General features: G+C 50.4%; 6 protein-coding genes across 6 annotated transcripts; 5 read left to right on the top strand and 1 right to left on the bottom strand.

Annotated features, from left to right (window-relative positions):
- Positions 1–107: 107 nt before the first annotated feature.
- SNX3 (Sorting nexin-3) lies at positions 108–663 on the top strand (the record flags this gene model as incomplete). Its single annotated transcript, XM_064848853.1, has 3 exons — positions 108–185; positions 249–573; positions 635–663. 3 exons carry the CDS (start codon positions 108–110, stop codon positions 661–663), a joined length of 432 nt encoding a protein of 143 aa, XP_064711477.1.
- Positions 664–1,934: 1,271 nt separating this feature from the next.
- Positions 1,935–3,650, bottom strand: LTR84_005281 (uncharacterized protein; the record flags this gene model as incomplete). Its single annotated transcript, XM_064848852.1, has 1 exon — positions 1,935–3,650. The coding sequence occupies one exon, from the start codon at positions 3,648–3,650 to the stop codon at positions 1,935–1,937; it is 1,716 nt and encodes a 571-aa protein (XP_064711476.1).
- Positions 3,651–7,334: 3,684 nt separating this feature from the next.
- Positions 7,335–10,810, top strand: LTR84_005280 (uncharacterized protein; the record flags this gene model as incomplete). The annotated part of the gene is made up of 2 exons (XM_064848851.1): positions 7,335–10,751; positions 10,805–10,810. 2 exons carry the CDS (start codon positions 7,335–7,337, stop codon positions 10,808–10,810), a joined length of 3,423 nt encoding a protein of 1,140 aa, XP_064711475.1.
- Positions 10,811–12,162: 1,352 nt separating this feature from the next.
- On the top strand, positions 12,163–13,860 carry LTR84_005279 (uncharacterized protein; the record flags this gene model as incomplete). The annotated part of the gene is made up of 2 exons (XM_064848850.1): positions 12,163–12,360; positions 12,436–13,860. The coding sequence occupies 2 exons, from the start codon at positions 12,163–12,165 to the stop codon at positions 13,858–13,860; spliced, it is 1,623 nt and encodes a 540-aa protein (XP_064711474.1).
- Positions 13,861–14,634: 774 nt separating this feature from the next.
- NPL4 (nuclear protein localization protein 4) lies at positions 14,635–16,697 on the top strand (the record flags this gene model as incomplete). Its single annotated transcript, XM_064848849.1, has 4 exons — positions 14,635–14,718; positions 14,769–14,908; positions 14,962–16,417; positions 16,467–16,697. 4 exons carry the CDS (start codon positions 14,635–14,637, stop codon positions 16,695–16,697), a joined length of 1,911 nt encoding a protein of 636 aa, XP_064711473.1.
- Positions 16,698–19,146: 2,449 nt separating this feature from the next.
- LTR84_005277 (uncharacterized protein) lies at positions 19,147–22,469 on the top strand (the record flags this gene model as incomplete). The annotated part of the gene is made up of 4 exons (XM_064848848.1): positions 19,147–19,327; positions 19,398–20,288; positions 20,346–20,941; positions 20,994–22,469. 4 exons carry the CDS (start codon positions 19,147–19,149, stop codon positions 22,467–22,469), a joined length of 3,144 nt encoding a protein of 1,047 aa, XP_064711472.1.
- Between the last annotated feature and the right edge of the window lie 451 nt (positions 22,470–22,920).

Below are 22,920 nucleotides of genomic sequence, written 5' to 3'. Positions count from 1 at the left end.
TCAGTTCTTATTTCAATCCATACCACCTCTGTCCATAAGTGCTCCTTGCACGTGGCTCCCATCACTATTCTCATCATCCTCTCTACACCCCACCATCATTCACAGCCATGCAAGCCTTACCCGACTCGCGTCAACAGACGTTCGAAGAGATTTACGGTCCTCCAGAGAACTTCCTTGAGATTGAAGTCAGTTTGAATTGAGGGCTCCAAACACATTAGGCGGCTAGGCTGATGAGATGGTTTCTACAGGTCAAGAATCCCCAGACTCATGGCTCTTCACCGAGGAACATGTACACCTCATATGAGATCCATACGCGAACCAACATTCCTGCATTCAAGCTGCGTCACTCTGTTGTTCGTCGTCGTTATTCAGACTTTGAATATTTCCGTGACATCCTGGAGCGCGAGAGCGCGAGGGTTACCATTCCACCATTACCTGGAAAGGTCTTCACCAACCGCTTCTCGGATGACGTGATCGAGCACAGAAGAGAGGGCCTTCAGCGGTTCCTGCAGATCGTTGTAGGTCATCCCCTTCTACAAACAGGTAGCAAGGTTCTTGGGGCATTTATACAAGGTAAGAGAGTAAATTTCTTGAGGAATGGAAGCCTGGGACAATTAACTGGTGAATCATCTAGACCCTAACTGGGATCGCAACGCATGGTGATTGAAGCCGAGCGCACGAGAACACTAACTCCGACCAGATCTTACGAGCTTGTATTCAGTCGTAAGCGAATCACGAAGATCACGAGCCAATCGCCAACCAGAATAGTCGAAATCGAGACGATGCCACGATAACCAAAAACGATGCTTCCTCAGCGTGAGAAATGGGCCAGTCAGTATGGAGTCTGTGGAGCGGCATTCTTTTTTCTTCTCGGAGTTTCTGACGATCATGACCATTTATTTTTCCATGCTTCCAGACCATGCTTCTGAAATGAACATCTCTTCAACCGCTAGGCGAGACAAAGGCCATCCTATCGCGCAATCAAGTTACCTGAAATCCACGTCCATGTCGTATGCTCCACGCGTACTCCCCTTGACATTTCGTTGATCTACAATTCTCACTCTCCTCCGACTTGCCCTTTCTCCTTTTAGCCAGTCTTTTCGGACGACAGGTGTTTCTCAGCGTCATTGTGGTGTTTTGGTGTGCTGAAATTCTCTTTTACTACCTACTACAAAGTTAAGCTGACTACTTATTTTGATCAACGTGTAATGTGTGACATTCCATCTCGATGGCATCGCCGTGGCGTGTATAAGGTGTCCCAAATCCGACCCAACCCAATATCATCCAATCCAGGTCTGGTCCGACCTAGAGCAGAGAAGAGTTCTAGAAATTCCATGGTGATTTGACCTTTGGCTTTCAAGGCTTCGACCGGGATCGCAGGTAGCCCTGCGCAAAAGAAAACAAGGGAACTTTTAGCCTTTTTGATTGTCGTCCCGGTCCACCCTTTGATCCCCTCATCCCTGTTGTCAAAAATGATTGCTTTTTATCTTTGTCCCTTGTTCCCAAACCTTCCTGTTACCCTGCCTCCAACCTCCCTCAGGACCAAAAAAGTGTAAAAATGCGAGAGAATTGCCCACGCTGTGTGTGGACCTCTTTCTCTGTGTACTAAGGGGTATCATAAATTTGATGAAAACTCAAAGTTGTCTTCTGAATGTTAAAAATAAAAAACGAAAAAAGCAACAGTTGGTGTAAAGAATGACACCCCATGTAGTGAGGGCCAGGCCCAAAGGATAGCGAGAACACAATAGATGTCCTTCAAGTAGATAGGTGGCCAGATTTAACAATGCCGTGTGGCGGCTTGTTTGTATTGACCCCTCGTTCAACTCGTGTAAGATTAGCGATTAACTAGGCCTTCCCACTGTGATTTGGTGGGATATTCAGCCTCCATTTTGAGGTCGATGTAATTGACATTATGTGTGTGTCCTCCATCACTTTTAAAGCCCAATATCATCCCACTCATGAAGCGGAGGAAGTCTGTTATCCTCCCAGTCCATATCATCATCCACATCCAGTGTAAAACTCGGTAGTGTAACACCTGGAAGTTGATCCTTGTCTTTTTCCTTATCCAACTTTGGATTATATGACTCGGGCTCGTGATCGGTGTTGTGTATCAACATGGTCACTGCCGCGGCCGTTGATCTGTTCTGTCCGTTGACAGTTTTACCGCCTGCGTCAATATTTGCTGATACCAATGCAACGGGGGTCTGTTGTGATTTAGACCCGCTTGGATATTGTGGCGGCATATCAGCGTCATCATGGCCTATTGGTGACGGAATAAGGGATTTTTCTGATTTCCTTACTTCGGACCTTAGTGGGGCAGATTCCGCATGTTTGTAGCCGTCTGGAAACCTGTTTCTGATGCGATCCCTCAGATCAGTTGCTCGACGATGCTGTAGATCTAGTTTCGGATCATCATGAATGGCAGTCCACTGAAATCCATGTTTCGCCACGCCTCGGATCAGATTCTCATCCTCGGATGTCGTCCAGGCCCGGCGCTTTCGACGTTGTTTGGGTGCTTGAGAAGAGTCGGTGGGGGACTTTGGGGCGAGATCATCACCTGGGACTGAGCTGGGTTGGGAGGGAACAAATTGAGCAGTGTTGGTCAGATCATCATTTGAGGGCGTCCGGCTCGGAGGTGGCTCTTTGGGAAATGAGTCGTTGTTAGCACAGACTCTGTAGCGGTCCTTTAAATCAACCGAACTCCGTTCACAAAAGCTGAATGCTGCATCATCAAGAATCTGCTTCCACTTGCCAATACCATACTTCTGAACGCCGGCGAGTAGGCCTCTTGTTTCCTCCTCAGACCATTTCCTTCGTGCTCTCCGTGGTTTGTTATCGCGGTAAGAAGTGGTATGTTGCAAGTCTAAAACAGCAAACCCAGCTTCGTGAGAAGGAGTATTGACTGAGCTGCTAGGCTGCTTGGCTGTCACCAGCTCCTGAGATGAAGCAGAAGGCACTGGAACTGACGGAGGCGGGGAAGCACTTGGATCGGATTGTGTGAGCATGTCTTTCACATGCATCTTGGAACTAGTAACCGTACGAACAACCCGAGGACGGGAGGCGACATCAATAGAGGGGAGCAGTGCTGCAGAAGGTGGTGGTTCGTGAAGGCCAGTAACCATTGCGGGCAAAAGAGGAGCTCGCCGCGATTGCCTCTCATCCTTCTGGGCCGGACGGGGTAATCGACGGATAGAATCCAGGGAAACATGGTCGGGATCGGTATCAAGTCTCAAACGTTTCTGGGCAGCGGTTTGAGCGTATTCCAATGAAGTCGGAGCTTGAATGGGAGATTTCTCAACAACAGATAGACTGATAAAGGATGGTAACTGGGTTGGGAGGATATCCTGGCCATCATTGCCTTCTAGTAATTCACTGATGGCAAGATGTGGTTTCTTTGCTTCGCGGGCGAGCAAGACATCATTTGGAGTGATCTTGGGAGCCCGTCTCTTCACACGATCATCGTCCCGTTGTCGGGAGTTGTTCAATAGGTTGCTGGCTAGCGGTTCAAGAGGGAGCGGGACGTTTGCAGGTCGGGTTGGCGCAGGATCTCGAAGAGGGGCGATCTGGAAATCAGTAAGAGCGGGTAGATCAGGGATCTGGAATTGAAAGGTATCAAGGAGGCCAGGTAATGGCTGGCTGATGCCGTTCATGGTTGGCGCAGGTCATTGCAAAGCGAATAGTAGAGCAGTCATCGGTAAGAGGAGGCACGATGGGGTGCAGTGGTCCTCAAGAGGAAGGACGAGATACGAGGGAGAAGGATCGAAAGTCGGGAGTAGTAGTCCAAGGGATTGCGAGTAAGTGTATGAGTGGGTGGCCGTGGCAAGTCTAAGAGAAGGTCGTGCAGAGGTGGTGATTGCTACGAACTGCGTTTGGCCAGACCATGGATGATGCAGTGGCGGAAGGCTGGAGGCAAGTCCCGACTGACGGTCTAGAAGAGTGGTGTCTCGTGCTTACCACTAAGTGGTTCCTGGTAGTTGAGTGAAGGTGGGTGACGACAATTGCCATCGGTATTGTGTACTATCCGTCCGAGGAGGAGTGGGAGATAATTGATGCAGGCTGGAATACGAGAAGATCAGATCCGCTAAGGAGAGGGTCTTGGCAGGAAACTCGCCGAAAGCATCCTCCCTGCGTCCTCAGTGACCACCTGGGTCGAGTCTAGATGGAATGAGAGTTTCTCTGGGTGGAATGTTGATCCAGTATCATGCGCTGATGCTCAAGTTGACTTTGTGCCTTGTAACATGTGCCTTGATACGCATTAACTTCAAGACTTTATTTCATGTCAAGTGCACCAGCGTTCGGTTCCGTCGACGCCGTCCACGGAACGCGAAAAACTAAGGGAATCATCTAAGCCCCAAATCCTCGCCTATTATTGCGTACCTGGTTATCGATAACAGAGATCCGTGGGGACTTTGGGCTGTTTGAGCCTCGTGGGCCGCGGTCGCGGTGGCTGCGGCAGATTGCTCAGGTACCACACCCTCTTCTCAAGCTCTCAAAAGTACCCTCTCTGGATAGCTAAGGGAGGCACCAAGGACCCCCTAAACCTTTGCTAGAGGACCTTGGTATTGAACTCCCATCTTTGAGCATATGATGCACCGTCACCCTCGGTCTATTGATCTGTTACCGAGGTCGGTGAGTATATCAATTGTCTGCCATTCCGATGGGTTCCAGCTTCCAAGTCTACTATCTTACTCAACAAATAGGGCACATGTGGGTTTGGTTTTGGTTTCCGAGGCTCCGGGAATGAGGCCCCCTGGCAGATGGCTAAATGACAATTCAGTCTACGAGTACAAATCCACACCTTATGCCGCTGAGCAAATTACTAGATTGAACGAATTGTTGACGGAGGCAAGGACTCAAAGCTAAGAGCTACCAGTCGCCCAGGTACCCAAACTCAATCCTGGCATCCCAACCATGTACCATGTACTTCGTACACATATGCAAGCCGGCGAAGCTCTTCCTATCGGCAGTTCAAGCAATAAGAATGGCGAGCTTAGGAGGCTACCGGTGACCTACGACTAAGCACCCAAGCTTGCAATTTGTGGATCTGTACTACCATTAGCCATGAGCTACCCAGGTGGTCCTCGACTTGCACGATTACGACTGCTACAGGCGCTTTGGTGTCCATCTCACAGCACGGGCCAATACAGGCCAGTGCCAAATCAAATGATCACGGCCAGACACACGTGATGTCCAGCTATGAATAGTTCGATTAAGGACTGAGGCTGACTCCATACATCGAGTCAAGAGGACCCAAGACTTGTGGCCAGAGTATGCCCAGATGAACTGATGGGCGCATCATGCGTGATATGGCCAGGAATAGAATCGGTGTCAAGGTCGGCAGTGGGAATGGAGAGCCATCATTCGACGCGCCCCTAAGGGCAGGGTGCAGAATCCCCAGTGATGAAGAGAGGGCAAGAAAAACCATCAGGTACCGAATGCGATCAGGGGAACTCAGGCTGGGCACGCACCGCTGCGTCCCCGCAGGAGGGTGGATGCTTGGTTGGTCCTGGCGTGTGGATTGGTTCCCATCAGCCGGACGCCAGTGTTTCAAGTTTCTGTCAGGGAAAATAAGCTGCCAGAGTTCGAACACGATGGATTTCTGAACCGCTAACAAACCTCAAGTTCTAACTGCAAACACTTCGGAAAGACCCCTCGGAATGTCGACTGGTGCTCGAGTATCAATTGGGTCCTCAAAACTAGGAAATCAGGATGATCATGTTAAATTGGGCATACATGGTGAGCAAACAAGATGTGTTTCATGGCTGGGAGTTGGGTGTTTGAACGTGGAGAAGAACACACGGTTACAGAGTGAGCAAGGTTCGGGAAACTCCAGAAGCCACTCCTCGACAAGGAACTCTCGATTTTATGGGGTCGATCATCGGACCATGGTTACGGTGGAGAGCCTGGCAACTTGCAAGGCACCTAGGTTTGGACTGTTTTCTCTGGCCAGGTCTTACTGTACGAAGTATGCCGCAATCCGCATCCATTTAGTCTATGGTAGTCCGAGACGAGAAAGGAAGATATCCAAGGATGCCCGGGTGAACTTGCATTTGGGTACACAAATACTGACCATTCCTCGAGTTTCTTTGGCTGAACCCTATGCCTGGAGGACGGGGGACGGGATACTTCGCTTCAAGTACTGGGGGGTATTTGTCCACGGGGTAAATAGGTGCAGACTGTTGGCATTAGCAGTGGAGTACCTCATAGATGATAGCCAAAAGGAACTTGGTGGAAGAAAGAACAATCGAGATGATGGGAAGTTGGACAATCTCTACTGTCCCATATACTGGGTTCAATAGGTATAAACCCACCTTTGGACTCGAAAGTATACGCACCACGTACTCCCACGATCAAGCCCAGGCACCCAGAGGAAGATGTCCATATAACTAGGACCTAGGTAGGTACCGACTCCGCCGGTCTTTTTGGTAGGCATTGACCCTGGACTATGAGACCCCTACTCCGTAGCCGTGCCTCAGGTACCGCTATCCGTAACGTCCTCCCTGAAAATACCTAGAGGAAGGAGCGGGTAGTACTCGTCTAGCATCAGCCTAAGTCACCTAGTCTGACTGAATTTGCAGTGGCTACGTGTACTAAAACTGATGCTAACTGGCACCCAGTGCCTTGGCCTGCACTGGCAGCAACATCCATCCACGTCCACTGTACTCGCTACGGAGTAAGGTACGGGGTATCCATTATTACCTGCCCAGGTGCCTTCCAGGTTACCTGCTAAACCAGTCTTTCACTCCAACTGAATCAACCTCAACCTCCTCCGTGGCCCCTAATCACATTATTCCCACTTCCTTCCATCATCGTCCTCTCCCTCACCTTCACCTTCGCCTTCCTTACCTCCTCATACACATCTTTTCCAACTGCCTTTCGCTTTATTTCATCCTCCACCTAATATCTTATTCAGCCCTGGAGTGCTGCCTTCGATTCCTTCCTTACACACAACTTGTCTTATTAGTCCCCGGCCACCCATCACTGGGCATTATCTACCGACGACCTCATATCTCATAAAGTAATATCTTACCTGTCCTGCGACTGTCCTGACTGTCATTCGCCGATTCGCCTACCGCTGGTCGTTTGCACACAAACCCGACAACCGTCGAGATTGTGAAAAGAGGTGTTCCAGCCCATAAGCTGCGAAAACAGAGCCAAGAGAGAAAAATTAGATGGGCTGTACCGTTCGAGTTACACATTTCTCGACTTGAATTGCCATCTCCTAGAGATAGACGACAGAGACCGATCTCTCACTCTTTGTGCCTTGACCTTCAAGACCCTTCCGAGTCTTCCCTACACGATACAGCTCACTCCTTCGTGAATCTGCAACAACCATGGCTTCCACCAACCGATCAGACGGTCAACTCAATATTAATCTTTCTGGCTTGCCTCCTCTCACCGAACCTTCCTCTATTCCTACATCAAAATCTCCGTTCGGTGGTCCGAAAGCCTCCGCGGGTCTGGCAGGCCTCGCTAGTGCACGAGTTGGAGCCGGTTCTCCTCTCCACGAACAAGCCTCGCGATTGTTTCCCAAGCGGACCCGTGAACTTCAGTCTCAGACCTCTCTCTCCCCAAACATATGGGGCCCACCGACCAGTGGAACCTCTACACCCTTGTTTGAAATTCCCGAATCGCCCTCTCAAGACGGGTTTCCTGACCTGATTCCTCTGACAGAGACCGGTATCAACAGTCCTGCCAGACGGGGCAGAGCCGGCACTCTTCCCTCAAGAATCTCACCCGTTGGTACTATAAATGGCGTCAGTGTTACCTCCAAGACGTCGCGTCCGACTCCCTCCACAAGCCCTTTCCGTCCCAGTTCCACTTCAGCAGCAGAAAGCGCTTTCTATTCCACTGCTCCAGGGTCAAGCGTCAATGTTGCCTCCAATGCTAGTTTGCTGTCCCGCCTGCGTGCTGGAAGCATGCCGCAACGCGCCAGTCTCTTGGGTTCATCTAGTCCATTTGCTCAAACTCCATTCGGTTCTAGCTGGGGTACAGGGCGAGCTCGTGCTGCTACTTTGACTAGCATTAGTTCTGCTGAAGATCCGACATCGCCTCAGCAATCTTCGTTCTCAAAAGATGGTATGTCGGATTCTGGCGTCCGTACTCTTGATTATCTCGGTCTAGCCGAGCCTCAGCAACAGTCTCGATCCGACATGTCACACGCCCAGGATGCGGGTTTGTCTGATGTCCTGAACAACCTGGGTTTGAGGAACGCAAGTAGATTTCGGTCCTTCTCTGTCAATACCCAACCCAAGTTCGGTTCCGACGCTCAAGATCCCTCGGGCTATTCCTCTTACCCAACCGGTACCCTTACTCCATCGGCGGCCGCTGCCCTCGAAGCAGAGTACGAGATGGTTCAGGAAAAAGTCCGTCTCCACAATCAAGCTGTTCAGGCTTTCGCGGTCAATGCGAGTGCTGCACGGCCACGAGCCCGTACTGCAGGCCTGGTCGAGACACCTCAACGCACTACTCTGCGAAATCTGGTTCAATCGTCCACCGATGCATCCAACCTGGTCTTGGAATTGCAAGCCGCAAATGGCATTAGTGAGCAAACACTCGCAGACGCCTTGCACAATCTACATCTCGCCGAAGGTGGTCAGGGCGGATTCGAAGGACTAGATGAATCTGACATACAGGTATCAAGGTCCTTGTGGATTGGATCCATCCCCAACTCGACCACTATGTCATCTCTGGACGCCATTTTTAGCCGATATGGAAACATTGAATCTACAAGAGTGCTCACCCACAAAAACTGTGGCTTCGTGAATTTCGAGAGCACCGAACATGCAGTTCGTGCTCGCCAAATTCTGAATGGCAAAGAGATCTTCCCAGGCGCTGGCCCGGTCAGAATTGGGTTTGCAAAAGCTCCAACTGCTTCCACTTCACTCACACCAGTTCCCAACGCCACTCCTCCACCAGCTGCTGCCAATGGAAGCAGGGACGATGCCTTCCCTTCACAGCTGATTGCTGGTGATGGAAGTCCTAGCCTTCCGGTGACTGGCCATAACAGGAACATTCCAGCGGGCGACCGCCTCGCTGAGCTGCAGCCTGACATCCTACAAATTGTCCTTGACTTTGGTGCTCAACAATCAGATGTCCCAATCGTCGCGGCAAACATAGAAAGTGCCATTCGATACACCCAGCTGTCAAAGGAAATCCCTCCGATCCCAGAATCGAGTGCTGCTCGAATGTTTGATGCTCCCAGGCTTCGTGATATCCGAAAGCGTATCGACAATGGTGCTTGTGGATTGCAAGAGATTGAACAGATTGCTGTTGACATGCTACCAGAGATAGCAGAGTTGTCCTCTGACTACTTGGGCAATACTGTCGTCCAGAAGCTGTTCGAGTTCTGTTCCGAAGTGACCAAGGAACAGATGTTGGCTTGCATCGCCCCTCATCTTGCTGAAATCGGTGTGCACAAGAATGGTACCTGGGCTGCACAGAAGATCATCGAGGTTTGCAAGACCGAGTCACAGACTGGAATGATTGTGTCTCACTTACGGCCATATACCGTCCCATTGTTCCTTGATCAGTACGGCAATTACGTTCTTCAATGCTGCTTACGCTTTGGACCTCCTTATAATGACTACATCTTTGAGACAATGCTGTCGCAGCTTTGGGAAATTGCTCAGGGACGCTTCGGTGCGAGAGCTATGCGAGCGTGTCTAGAAGCCCACCACGCAACCAAGAACCAGCAGCGTATGATGGCAGCAGCTATCGCTCTCAACAGCGTTCAACTGGCACAAAATGCAAATGGAGCTTTGTTGCTCACCTGGTTACTCGACACTTGTACTTTCCCTCGCCGACGATCTGTCCTCGCACCGAGGCTTGTGCCTCATCTTGTTCAACTTTGCACCCATAAAGTTGCTTACCTCACAGTGCTGAAGATCATAAACCAGCGTAACGAGCCTGAGGCTCGAGATCTGATTTTGAAAGCATTATTCTTCAGCCTCGATGACAATGTATTGGAACAAATCCTTTCTGATCAAGCATCTGGTGTCACTTTGATCTTCAAGATCTTGACCACACCCTTCTTGGACGATGCAATGAGGCCCGATGTTGTTCAAAATGTATCGCGAGTATTAACCAAGATCAAGGCCCAGCCGAATCAAGGTTACAAGAGGATTATGGATGAGGTCGGTCTTTCATCACGCCCAAATCAGCCAGCCATGCAGCAGTACAGTGGTCACGCTCACCCGACGGTCAATACCCAGATTCGGCCGATGTCACAATCTCAGCAGGTCACCCCCAATGGTGTTCAAGGACAATCCTACCCACGTCAATTTAACGGAGGCTATGTTCCCAATGTGAATGCTTCGCCCTTTGAGAATGGTATGAGCCCCATTCGAACCGGTTCGGCGGATTCGTTTGGCTTTGCACCATACGCTGTTAATGGTTATCAAGGGCAGCAATCATATTCTCAGCTCCCGTACCAACAATTGCAACAGCAAGCGCAGTATCAAAACTTTGGAGGATCCTCTCAACGGTCTAGCAGTGCATACATGTCCAACGGCTTTGGCGGATATAGTACGCCGTCATCGGCAGTAGACCCATTCAGAGGTCTTCAAAATGCATCATCCTCACCCCTGTCATACTCGGCCCAAATGAGCCCGGTAGTTAGTTCGGCGGCATTTCCTCAGACCAACTTTGCTCAGCAAAACATGCCCAGCAATATGTATAACTACCCTCAACAGCAGTTCTATTTTTCTCCCCCAATGCAAACCGTCCATTCGGGTGGTCGCGGACGGAGGGTAAGTCTTGCACCTTGACATTCATTGATCCACCAGCTAACAACACCTTACAGAGATAGAAAGTTTAGGTGTTTCTCACCTTGGCCGCTCGTTCCAATCTCGATGGAAGGGTTGAACTTACTCTTATTTGGCTTAGATGGTGATAGTTCTGGGATTGTGAGGCGTCGAGGCAGAAAATTTCGATGAGATGATTCAAGCATTGATGGATATACTGCATTTATGGTCCTATAAACTTCATTTCAATCCACACCGGTGCAATTTGACAATTGTCAGACCAGACCTTTTGGAGCAATACCCTACCCGGAAGTATGGGAATTGACCACCGCGGCTTATCTATTTCGCGTCGTCTAGGGACGATAGTCAGGCAGCCTTGATGGCGACTTAGATTGGCATTAAACTCAGATTCTGTTTTTCAGCTTTCATCCTTTCGGTGTGTGGATGTGCATTTTCTGGGACAGATACCAAAAGCCTTTTTGGTAAGTCCATTCGCAATGGGTTGAATTTTCGTTGCCACTTTACCAGACTTCTCTAGAATGACTACCTAGGCAGACAACCGGCTGTATAAATCTAAGCCAATGCACTATCAGATAAGCCCCTTGTACTGCAATAGAGCTAAACCATTGAAGACGTGAGCTGGACAATGACTCTCCAAGTGGTGATGAGCAACTCTAGTTTTAGAACCCTCAGCACAAGATGGCCCAAGCAATCAGCCTGAGCGGCGGGACAACTGGAGGGGGCCTAGGGCGATCAGCACAGGGATGCTCCAAGCTTGTTCTCTAGCCACGGCTAGCTAAAGCCAGCCGAGAAGGGGCTCATGACTTATCCAGATCGATTTGCTGTTCGTGAGTCCACGATTATTAGCCTAGAGGCTCGAGGGTAAGTTGACGATCACTGGGACCCATTCCACTCCTAAATTCCACAGCACAATCAGTACTTGGTATGGAAGAGATGAAGCTACTCGTCGAAAGACGAATCTGGGCCTTTCTGACGAGGGGGCAGGATGCCGATCACAACAGACCGTCGATTTCTGGTAGAAACGCCTGGCCACTGACGATTTTTAGAATTCCCATGGCTCGTAATTGACTTTGACAAGCCCATAAATCGGGATGCTGCGATCCACCACGATGCAGTTGATGACGTCGGATCGTTTGACAACTGCTCTCTTTTAGTCCACGACATCATCAAGCTGAGCTTTTGGTTGCACTCCCAGAGATTGTGTTTGCAAACCCGGCCACCTTTTTCTTTTCATCTGAGCTCGGGCTGTGGATTCAAGAAGACGATCTTTGGCAAGGCTTGTCAAATCCATCATTGAATTGAAGTTGTTTGCTATATTTTTGTCCACTAGTGACGTGGTAACGATTACTCCTTTCCCAGTCTACCATACACACATTTATTGAGTACCTCAGCGGCTATGGGAACTCTGTGGGGAACCAAGCAGAATGGCGAAGACCACGAGGACCGTGATGAGGAGCAGCTGCAACAAGAAGGACCTCGAGCAAGCTCATCACACAGCCAACCCACTCGACGCTCAGAAGATGCAAACGAACGGACGAGACTGTTGCCTCGCCATGACCAAAGTCAAGCATACTTGAGTCCGGATGATCCTGCTGTGAGTGTCCCTCAATACCCTAGGTATGACCGCAATTTTCCAGGAAGCTGATGCCAATCTTTTCTTCTTTAACAGGTATCGCCATACAACCTATGGAGTGTTCGAGCTCTAAGATGGTTCGAAGTCCTTTTCCTTGTCATCACCTGCCTATGGTGGGTTCTCCTCTTCATATCTATCTTCGTCAGCCCTCCGAGTATGCATTCGAGAGGGTCAGGGTTTTTTGACGTCGCCTACACTACCCTTACTATCGGTAACATCCTGATCGCTCTCTTGTTCTTTGCCGTGCCTTCAACAGCCATGAGTATCCTTAGCATGGCAATATCGGTCATCTTGCTCATTGACATGATCATCATTCTGGCCGTGGCTCGCATCCGCGTCGAAGAAGGCTGGATTGGCATTGCCTCGGTGGTTTGGGCTGCGCTCATTGGTTTCTACAATATTGTCACCAACAGGACTGTGAAATGGGGCAAGGCTGAGGAGGAAGAGCGCCTGACTGGCCGACACGAGACAAAACGGTCACTTCGAGAATGGTGTGCGGTGTTCACCGCCACCTTCTTCATGGTCATCTACGTTCTCATCACAGTCTTGTTGACTGCTACCTTGGTCCTGCGCTCTCGCGATGCTACGCTGGCTGCACCCGGCCAACGATATCTCGTGGACGGTGACAAGTATCAAGTTCATTTTGCATGTGTTGGCAACCAGACCTTTACTCCAAAGGGCAAGCCCAACCCGACTGTACTACTGGAGGGCGGATATATGCCAGTCGAGGACTCTTTTGAGGAGTGGGTGTATGATGCCTACAAGAATGGCACTATTCCTCGGTATTGCTATTGGGATCGACCGGGTTTGGCATGGTCGGACAACGCGCCATCGCCCCATTCTGCCGGTATGTCTGCTGATGCCATTTCCGAGGCTCTCGCCATCGCGGGCGAAGATGGACCGTGGATCTTGGTTTCCGCAGGAATTGGCAGTGTGTATAGCCGAGTATTCTCTGCTCGTCATCCACGTGCCATTAGCGGCATGATGTTCATCGATGGGCTACACGAGGATCTTCTCTACAAGGTGTCCAGTCCAGGTCGGGGATTCGTCCTTTGGGGTCGCGGAATCATTTCTCCACTTGGCCTTGACCGACTGGCAGGTGCCTTATTCAAAGGACGCACAAAGGAGGATCGAGTGTTCGGCAAGTCATCTTACCAGGGCGGGAAGTTTATCAAGAACAAGCTGCAAGAAAACCTGGTCGCTGATTCCTTGACCAAGAATGAGGTTTCCAGCGCCAGAAACATCCAAGATCCAAAGGTGCCGCTGGTTGTGGTGACTTCTGGAGTGCACGTGCGACAAGACAAGGATTGGGAGCGAAAGCAAGAGGATTTGACGAAAGTCACGGACAAATTACTTTCGTGGGATATCGTGAAAAGGGGCCCAAGAGAGGAGGTCTGGAGGACCTTGGAGGGCCGCACCTTGCTTGAGAAGAGACTGGGGCAGCTGTACAAGGCCTCATGATGGTGGTGAGTTGTGGACGGATTGAAATGTCAGTGGGCATCACAATATGCAGCATAACATCACGCATACGAGCGCAGGTGTTGGGCCAGGGCTGGTATCGGTTTGCGAACAGTAACGAACATAATCAGCTCGAGGGAATGACCACAGAATGAAAACAGCTGATGGGTCTCTTTACGTACATTTAATCGTCGTTAACAGGTGTTTCCATGAGAAATCATAATTTGAGGAAGTTTCTTGCCCCATAGCCAATAGGTAGTGATTGAATATCATCTCCAACATGCTTCTCAGTGCCTCGGTGCCCACTGCCTGCCGACTGGCATCCTTTGGTCTAATGCGGAAGGTTGAGCGTGAGGCAAAAGAAGTATGACGCAAGAACGTCGGCCTGGAGGCATCGGCGACACAGTGGGCGCGGTTGGAGAAGGCGCAAACTACCACTTTTGAGTACTGCAGGTACGGAGAGGCTACACCCACTACATTCACTACTACCAAGTGGATTTGCTACAGCCATTTCACAGGCACCGTTGCAAGCAGAGTGCCATTCGTCCCATATCCACACACGAGGCACCCTAGGGGAATCTGGATGTTTGCCTTCCATCTCCATGATTCACCATCATCTTCTCTTCCTTTCCAGCCCACCTCGCGACTGATGACCGCGGTTTGAAGAGTTCCAAACCAACCAACATTATTCTCACAGGCCCAGCACCAATCTACCCCGGGGTTCTCTTCCAAACTACTTCCCACCTTACCCACCTTATCGACTATCTTACGACCGCCATGTTATTGAGATTTGAATCTAAATGGGGCCAGTTTCGGCTGAACGTCGAGCCCACCGCACATTTCTCGTCCTTGACTTCTCTGGTAAGTCTACCTATTCTACAACAGATCGAAACGCTCAAAACCTGCCACAGATTCTCGATCACCTACCCCCCGATACCGATGCCGCCACCATAGTTCTGAGCAACAAACCAGTCAGCTCGAAACCCGACCCCGACCGTGAACGACGCTTGAAAGATCTCCCTGGAGTTGAATTGCAACAAGTCAATCTAAAGTGCGCTTCAGGATTATGACATTATAGAAATGGAAACTGACATTTAACAAAAGGCATGGAGATAAGCTATATCTAGGATACTCCGCGATAGAGAAGCTCTCAAACGGCCACGCAGGTCATGCCAATGGCGACACCCCCCAGCCAGCACGCAGGCTCAATGGCACCATTGCCCTCCCTGACTCCTCAACACCTTTACCTCTCCCCAACGTGACATCTCCCACATTGATCAAGAATCCTTGGGAAGTCATCAAGCAGTCTCCTCTCGATGATCGATTGGATAAACTTGATGGCAAGATTTCCAGACCACGGGACCAGAAGATGTGTCGGCATGGCCCCAAAGGCATGTGTGACTACTGCCAGCCACTGGAACCTTACGATAAAGGCTATTTGGCCGAGAGGAAGATCAAGCATCTCTCTTTCCATGGATACCTTCGGAAGATCAATTCGGCTACGAACAAGCCTGAACTCAAGAGCTCATACATGCCACCGCTCTCGGAGCCATACTATCGGGTGAAGAAAGATTGTCCATCAGGACACCCACCTTGGCCTGATGGGATTTGCTCAAAGTGCCAACCTAGTGCTATCACGCTCCAGCCACAAGAGTTCCGAATGGTCGATCACGTCGAGTTTGCCTCGCCTCACATGGTAGATAAGCTGATCGACTACTGGCGAAAGTCTGGGAGTCAGCGACTCGGGTTTCTTTATGGCCGTTATGAGACGTACCCCGAAGTGCCTCTTGGAACCAAGGCTGTGGTGGAAGCTATCTACGAACCACCACAGTTATCCGAGGTTGATGGCTTGACGCTACTGGAGTGGACAAACGAGAAGGACGTTGATACCGTGGCCAGAGCATGTGGTCTTGAGCGCGTGGGAGTCATATACACTGATCTCATGCCTCCGGAGAATGAGACTGGACAAGCTCTATGCCGGCGTCACATTGATTCCTACTTCTTACCGTCGTTAGAAATTGCATTTGCTGCGAGACTTCAAGGCCAGTATCCCACACCTTCAAAATGGAGCGAGACAGGTCGATTCGGATCTCGTTTTGTCACTTGTGTGGTTACTGGAGATGAAGACGAAAGTATCACTATCAAAGCATACCAGGCATCAAACACAGCCGTGGAAATGGTACGAGCCGATATTGTGGAACCTTCAGCAGACCCGACTGTAATGCTGGTTCAATCAGAAGATGATCAGATAGGTGGATCTCGCACACGATACATTCCTGAAGTGTTTTATCGACGCATCAACGAGTACGGTGCTAATGTGCAAGAAAATGCGAAGCCGAGTTTCCCAGTCGAGTACCTACTTGTGTCACTGACGGCAGGGATGCCCATTGAACCATCACCATTGTTCAAAAACAGTCGTTTCCCTGTGGAGAATCGAGAAGCAGTGGCAGAGGGGCAAGATCCAAGAGATGTGGCGAAGCAGTTTAGCACAAAGAAGTTGGATGCAGTTTCAGATTTCCATTTGCTGTGTTTTCTCCACGGCATGGGAGTGTTCGCCGAGGTAAGTCTCGTGATTCTTTGTGAAATTCTTCTAACTTGGTTTTGTTCAGGATGAGGAGAAACTACTTTGCAAAGTGGCCACCACGGGCGACCAAATAGACGCAGCTCATCTGACCGAGACAGATGGTTGGGGAACGTTGATGGCAATACTCGATTCATATGGTGAGCGGCCCTTGAAGCGTGCTTGGTCGTTAGAAACAGACAGCGAACATTCCAATCCTGAGAGCCCATCAGAAGGCCTGGCTAAGAGATTCAAACAGGCGGCTAGTCTTGAACGCTAAAGGTGGAGGTCATTGGAGTGAAGAGTGACGATACCACCATGAAAGTGCAACCGAGGACGATGACGATTTCATGCTCGGCTTAGGGGCCATGGCAAGGAACCCTTCTGGCGTAGCACACAGGGACTATGCATGCAGTGGAAAGGGCAGTGACGGGCGGTGCTCTATTGCAATAACCATGGAGATGGCCTGCGTGTGTGAACATGTGAGCCTGCTAGAGCTCACGGAAAACGTTCCAGATGTGGAGCTGAAGAGCAGAGCAGAGCAATTGAAACAGAAGTCAGGACAAGGTTTGGGGTCAGAGACAGGGCTCAGTCGATGTTTGGCCAGGACTCTGATAAAGATCTGCGCCCAAGTCGAGAGGTGGAATTGGGACCCCTGATTCCAAGATCGACAGTGTACGGGATTCAGTGGGATGGGCTCTTGATCGACAAGTAGCGAGATACGGAGACTGTCACAGATAGAGGCACAACACCATTCCCTGCCTAGATTGGTCTTGTGCATGGCCCGAAGCAGAGTATGATTTGCAGCAACATCCAGGACGGTCTGATAGGGTTTTGAAAAATTGCATGATGTTGGTCACCTGGCCACCGCTAAATTGTTCGGATGCAACGGAGGAGACAAGCATTCATGTGATAATGGAAACATCAGCCTGCTGGCTTTGAGTGAGTCTTGACGCGAGCAGAAAGTACCCAACCAGTAGTAGTGACTCGCTGGACTGAATGACATGGGATGCGTACCGTCGTCATGTAAATCATCAGCACAGGTTTTGGATGAATGGGACAAGGTCAAACATGTGGTGTGCGTGGAGCCCATCGAGTGGCAGGCTGGCAGCTGAGTTGAGGCTTCTAGAAGGGCTATGGAAACTTGAACCTTGGAGGTGATGGGCACGATGGGCACGATGGGCACGATGGGCACGATGGGCGCCTGGGCACGACTGGAACTGGGGGGTGATCTGGAGACCGGGAGTCATGGAAGGGATGACGGAAGGCTCGTACTCGTAGTTCAGAGTTGGTGGGGAAGTGAGCAACACTGCAGTGACCATTGACAACTGGCGCACGAGTACTCCGTACTCATACTAATGGCTGGGTCACTGCAGTGGGTGGAAGCGGGCTGCAGCCTTTTAGGGCCCCTCCTCCGTAAGACTGCCAGTAGAGTTAGTGGCCGTAGGCGGGAAGCGATAGAAAGAAGGGCTAAAGTTGTTCGACGACTGTTCCCTGGAGAGCTTCGCCAGCTGGGTCTGGGTCGACTCTCCGACTCCGAGTCTCCAGGCTTCAGGCTGCAGGCATCCCAGCTTGACAAAACCCGCACTTGAACTGATCAAGAAGGACTTGCCGTGCACTTGGGGCCTTGGACTGCTAGACAGTGCTTGTCATTGGCCATTGCTCCGCATTCGAACGCCTCCAAGGGCAGTCGACGAGACTACGAGTGCGTGTAGTGCCACTAAAACCAATACCCTCCACCCCCCAGCCTGCCAGTAGCTACTCCCGAGTACACTGCTTCGCTCAGAGCCACATAGACAAAAGAAACGCAGACCATTGCCCGCTCCTGCTCGGCCTAACGAGCCCTCTTCCAGACTCTTGTTCGTCTTGGACATCTGAGCCCTGTAGTTCCACTGCCACTTGCGGATACTATTACATACTTTTCGTACCTGCTCACTGCTCACTGCTCACTACCTACCTGCCCTCTCTCAGGTGCTATGTTGGAATGTGTTTGAAGCTGCCTCTGGTCGATTCCTTCCACTCCTACTCCTGTTCCTCACTCCACACATCGCTCTATCAACTCTCTTGACTGTCTGAACTCAATTCTTCTATACAGAAAAGGTCCGTAATAGTACGAGCCTTGGTCCCTTCCAGGAAAGTGGGATTTGGTGGTACAACAACAGTCGATTGCTCCTTCCTCTTCAGCCGCTTTGATTTCTGCTGTGCTTCACCAACCCTGCAAGCTTGTAACCTCCATCGCCATCGCCATTACCACCCACCTCCTCCTTCGTCGACACCTGCGGCCACCCGACGACTCGACAACCTTTTGACACCTGTCTTTCCACCACCCAAATCCGCCCTTCTCCATTCCTCAACTTCCTCCATTCATTCTGCGACACCGGCATCTCTTGCCCGTTCGCTTCGCTATACAACCACATTGGCCTTGACAGCCACTGTTTGTCGCTGAGCTGTTCAAGCCTGCGCACCCTCGCGCCTTCTATATACCTCTTGTTGTTTGCGAAACTCCGCCATCGCCGCGCAAACGCGCGCTATGCTTCTGCCATAACAGCCCTTGATCAGCCGACCTTTTCGCCTAACGCAGCCTTCCATCGACAGGGACCAAGCTCGTTTACAGATATTACTCTTCAGCACTAGGCCACACGATCTTTCCCAAGTAACATAATGGGCCAATAGGGCCCTGGGAGAAACAAGAGTGCCTCGTCTCTTACATCCTCAGCATACATTCGACCATGGACCCCAGCGCTTGCCGAGTCATCTATATCGATGAGCGGTTCAATGGTGAACGATGGATCTCGAGGGACGGGTTGTCTCCCAGCACACCGCAAAGAAGCGGCTCGCATGGAGAATTCTCCGACCTCCCTCCCGACTTGCAGACCAATGTCAACGCCTTTCTAAGCGTTTTCAACCAAGGTAGGCCAACATTCAATCGTCGGCGACAATTTATGGTGACAGAAAAGCTGACATGTGAACTAACTTTCAGTTTACGTTTGTTCCTCCGGTCGAGCTTTCTCCACCAAGCTGTCCGAGCTTCATGACCAGGTCAAGCTGGACTGTACCCCAATCCTCGCCTGTTTTGACATAGGCTCCGAGTCAAAAGTCGAATTCCTGCGCTCATCGCGTACAAAGTTCTCTCCAGTCTCTGACTCTCCACTACCGTCACCCAACCTGCTCAGTCGAGCCATCACCTTTTCCTCCGAGTCTGACGAATCCCACGGCCTGCAATTACTATCGAGAATAGCTTCAGATCTTCAGGTCGAGGAAGGTGTCAAGCTCATTATACCCGTTGCGATCGTACAGCCCCGGAGAAAAGATTCCCACGACCAGATTCTTGACCATCTTCGTCCGAGTAGCGTCACGAGAGCCCCACTAGGTCGCGAGGCCACGCCCGTTGAGATCAGCGACCACTCAGATATTATCGATGCCCAGTTAATGCTACAATGCCTCGATGCCGGTGCTCTCGATGTTGTCAAGAGCCCGCTAGATAAAGCGGGGATCATGGGTCTAACAGTGCATGCATATCGTATCTACAAAAGTGCCAAGAAGGAGCAGGCGGGCTTCATGGCAATGTCTCGCAGAGGTCGCAAACAATCCTGGGTAGGCGTTGAGGAGGAAAAGCCTTATGCGTATCTCCGAGAAGCCATGGTTAAGAAACTGCTCAAAGGCATCTGCGAACCACAAAACATCATTGAAGATTACCAGCATCGCAACCTCTACATTCAAGAGCATCGAAAAGATGTGGTCGCCAAAGCAATTGGCCGCTGGGATTTTTGTGGGCACGACTTCAACGAAGACGAACTGGTCTATGCTGGCTATTACATTCTCAACCACGCCCTCAAGATGGATGCCGCAGAGCATTGGCGAATGCCTCAAGGTAAACACCAGTCATTCTCGCTTCCGGATGAGCATAGTCACTGATATTTTTGCTTAGCGGACTTGCTTCATTTTATGCAAGGTTGCCGAGTTGCTTACAACTCCTTCGTGCTATACCACAATTTCAGGCACGCTGTTGACGTCCTTCAATCCGTCTTTTATTTCCTCGTGGCCATAGGCGCACTCCCGCCATATCCCGAAGGCGCCCCAGCGCCCCCTTATGCCAGTCAAAAGTCTCCGATTGCGCGCCTTGTTGGTCCGTTCGAAGCTCTCAGCCTCTTGATCTCTGCTATCGGTCACGATGTAGGCCATCCAGGTGTCAATAACATGTTCTTGGTTAAATTGAACGCCCCATTGGCCCAGCTCTACAACGATCAATCAGTACTCGAGGCATTCCATTGTGCCGCCTATTCACAGATTTTGAGACGACACTGGCCCGCCGCTTTTCAACACAAGGTCCTCCGTAAACTCATGATCGATACCATCTTGGCCACCGATATGGGTGTTCATGCTGATTACATGGGCAAGCTGGGTAATCTACAGGAGAAGATACATTCAAGTGGTTCCACTGACGGCTGGGCACCTAAAGATCTTGAATGGGCCAGGACGTTGACATGTGGCTTGCTGATAAAATGTGCCGATATTAGCAACGTTGTAAGTGATGTATGCCTATATTGCTGAAGATCTGAAAGACTAACCTACTCAGGCACGACCATGGGCAGTGGCCGAACAGTGGACACACTTACTGCAGGAGGAATTCGCACATCAAGGGCAGATGGAATCAGCTGTTGGTATGGAGACAACATTATTTGGTGGTCCACCGGAAATTGGGAACATGCTCAAGTTGGCGAATGGCCAGATTGGGTTTATGACAATTTTTGCCCATCCACTCTTTGCAAATGTGGCCGACATCATTCCAGCCATGCGCTTTGCTGCGGATGAGATCTTGACCAACAAAGGGGTCTGGTTCACCAGGGCAGAGCATGAGAAAAGAAAACAGGTCTTGCACAAGCAGGGTGGGGGCTTAAGCGACAGTGGTGCTGTTAGTCCCAGAACCCAGAGTCCCGCAGGTCGCAAGTCGACACCCGATCATACCATCTTCCCTTCATCCCCTTTGCGAGAGCGTGCAAACACCCCAGAGAATGGAAGGAGTCTAGATCAAGTTGAATCCAGCAGAGGTCGTGAGACTGGAACACGCACACCTCCAGATAAATCTAGGGGTTCATCATTAGCAGCAGCTGCCGCTATCCCGGTGTCAGGAGATACCACCATGTCCGCCAGTGGCAGATCACCTTCAGCAAAGGCCAATCCAAATACAGAAAGCCGAAGAAAATCGGGTCTCGTTAACGGCGAGCATATTTCGAAACTATCTTCGTTTGATGGAGCTGAATCTTCAAGCACGCCAAAGGTGACGACCACAAAACTGGACATGTCAGATGAGTCTGAACAAAGTCTCAATGATACCAGGAGGGACAATACAGTCTCTATGCGAGCTGGCACAGAGACATTGCCCGAATCTGTATTGCAGGATGAAAAGAGCAGAGAAGATTCAGCACAGGCACTGTCCAAATTCAATTTTGCGACGTCAGAGGAGGATGAGCCAATACGAACTTTTGATCCACAACAAGTTTATGATGCGCCACACGCCGATACGAGAGCCAGCGCTCCGACAGGTAATACGGAGCACCAGAACCCTAAATTAGTTGGTGCTGATGATGCGAGGCAGGCTCAGAGTCAAGTGAATGAAGCAGTGACCAATGTGGCGCAGAGAGGTGGAGGCACAAACGACGCTCTAACACCCATCCAGAGCACCGAAGCTTCAAGTTATGCTTCAGAAAGGAGTGAGGAATATTCACGAATCAAAAGCAGCTTTCAGGCAATGCGGAATCGTGCTGCGAGTGCACCATTGTCGCCTGGGAGCCCAATCATGAGGCCTAGTTTCAGTCTAGGTAGCAACAGCGCCACCAGTCGCGAGAGCAGCAAACTCGATGTTCATGCCACAATACTCAGTAATGGCGAAGTTGACGAGGCTGCTAGCCGGGATCGAAAAGCAAGCACCCGATCTGTTGGTCGGCGGCGGAGCAAGCTAAAATTGGGACTTGCCTTTTGGAAGCGAAACAAAAGCGAAAAGAGTGTGGGAGTTGATGATCGACCGGACAGCCAAGGAAGTGGCGGACGATGAAAGGGACTTTGAAAAGAAGTATTGTTTGGGAAAACGGACGAAATCATGTCGGTGGATTTTCATGTTTGTTTGATTGCAGCGTTATTATGTATGGCCACGGCTCTCACCTACTCGACGCCACCTTGTGTTTTATATTTCTGTGGCCATGTTAAAGGGAAAGTAAAGGGACAACAAAGCACGAGTTTAATCTGGGCTGGTGGTGGTGTGTTGGTGATCACACTATGGTATATTGCCGGCACTGCATAAGCAAGCACCCTACACGGCATGGCGTGGTGCTTCAGGCTAAGGCTGGCTATGTTTGAACAGAAACCGAACCAAAACCAGACCAAGCCAAACAAAAACCCCAAAAGGAGGCAAGCAGGCAGGCATGAAGACAGACAGACAGAATTACTTATATCTAAACTTATACAGTACGAGTCTTGCCACTTTGAAGCTTGATCGTGAAACAAAG

This window comes from Exophiala bonariae (genome assembly GCF_035927105.1).
Source record: "Exophiala bonariae strain CCFEE 5792 chromosome Unknown scaffold_2, whole genome shotgun sequence".
In the NCBI taxonomy this organism is placed as follows: Eukaryota; Fungi; Ascomycota; class Eurotiomycetes; order Chaetothyriales; family Herpotrichiellaceae; genus Exophiala; species Exophiala bonariae.
Note: the sequence above shows the minus strand (reverse complement) of the source record. Positions and strands in the feature narration are given on the sequence as shown.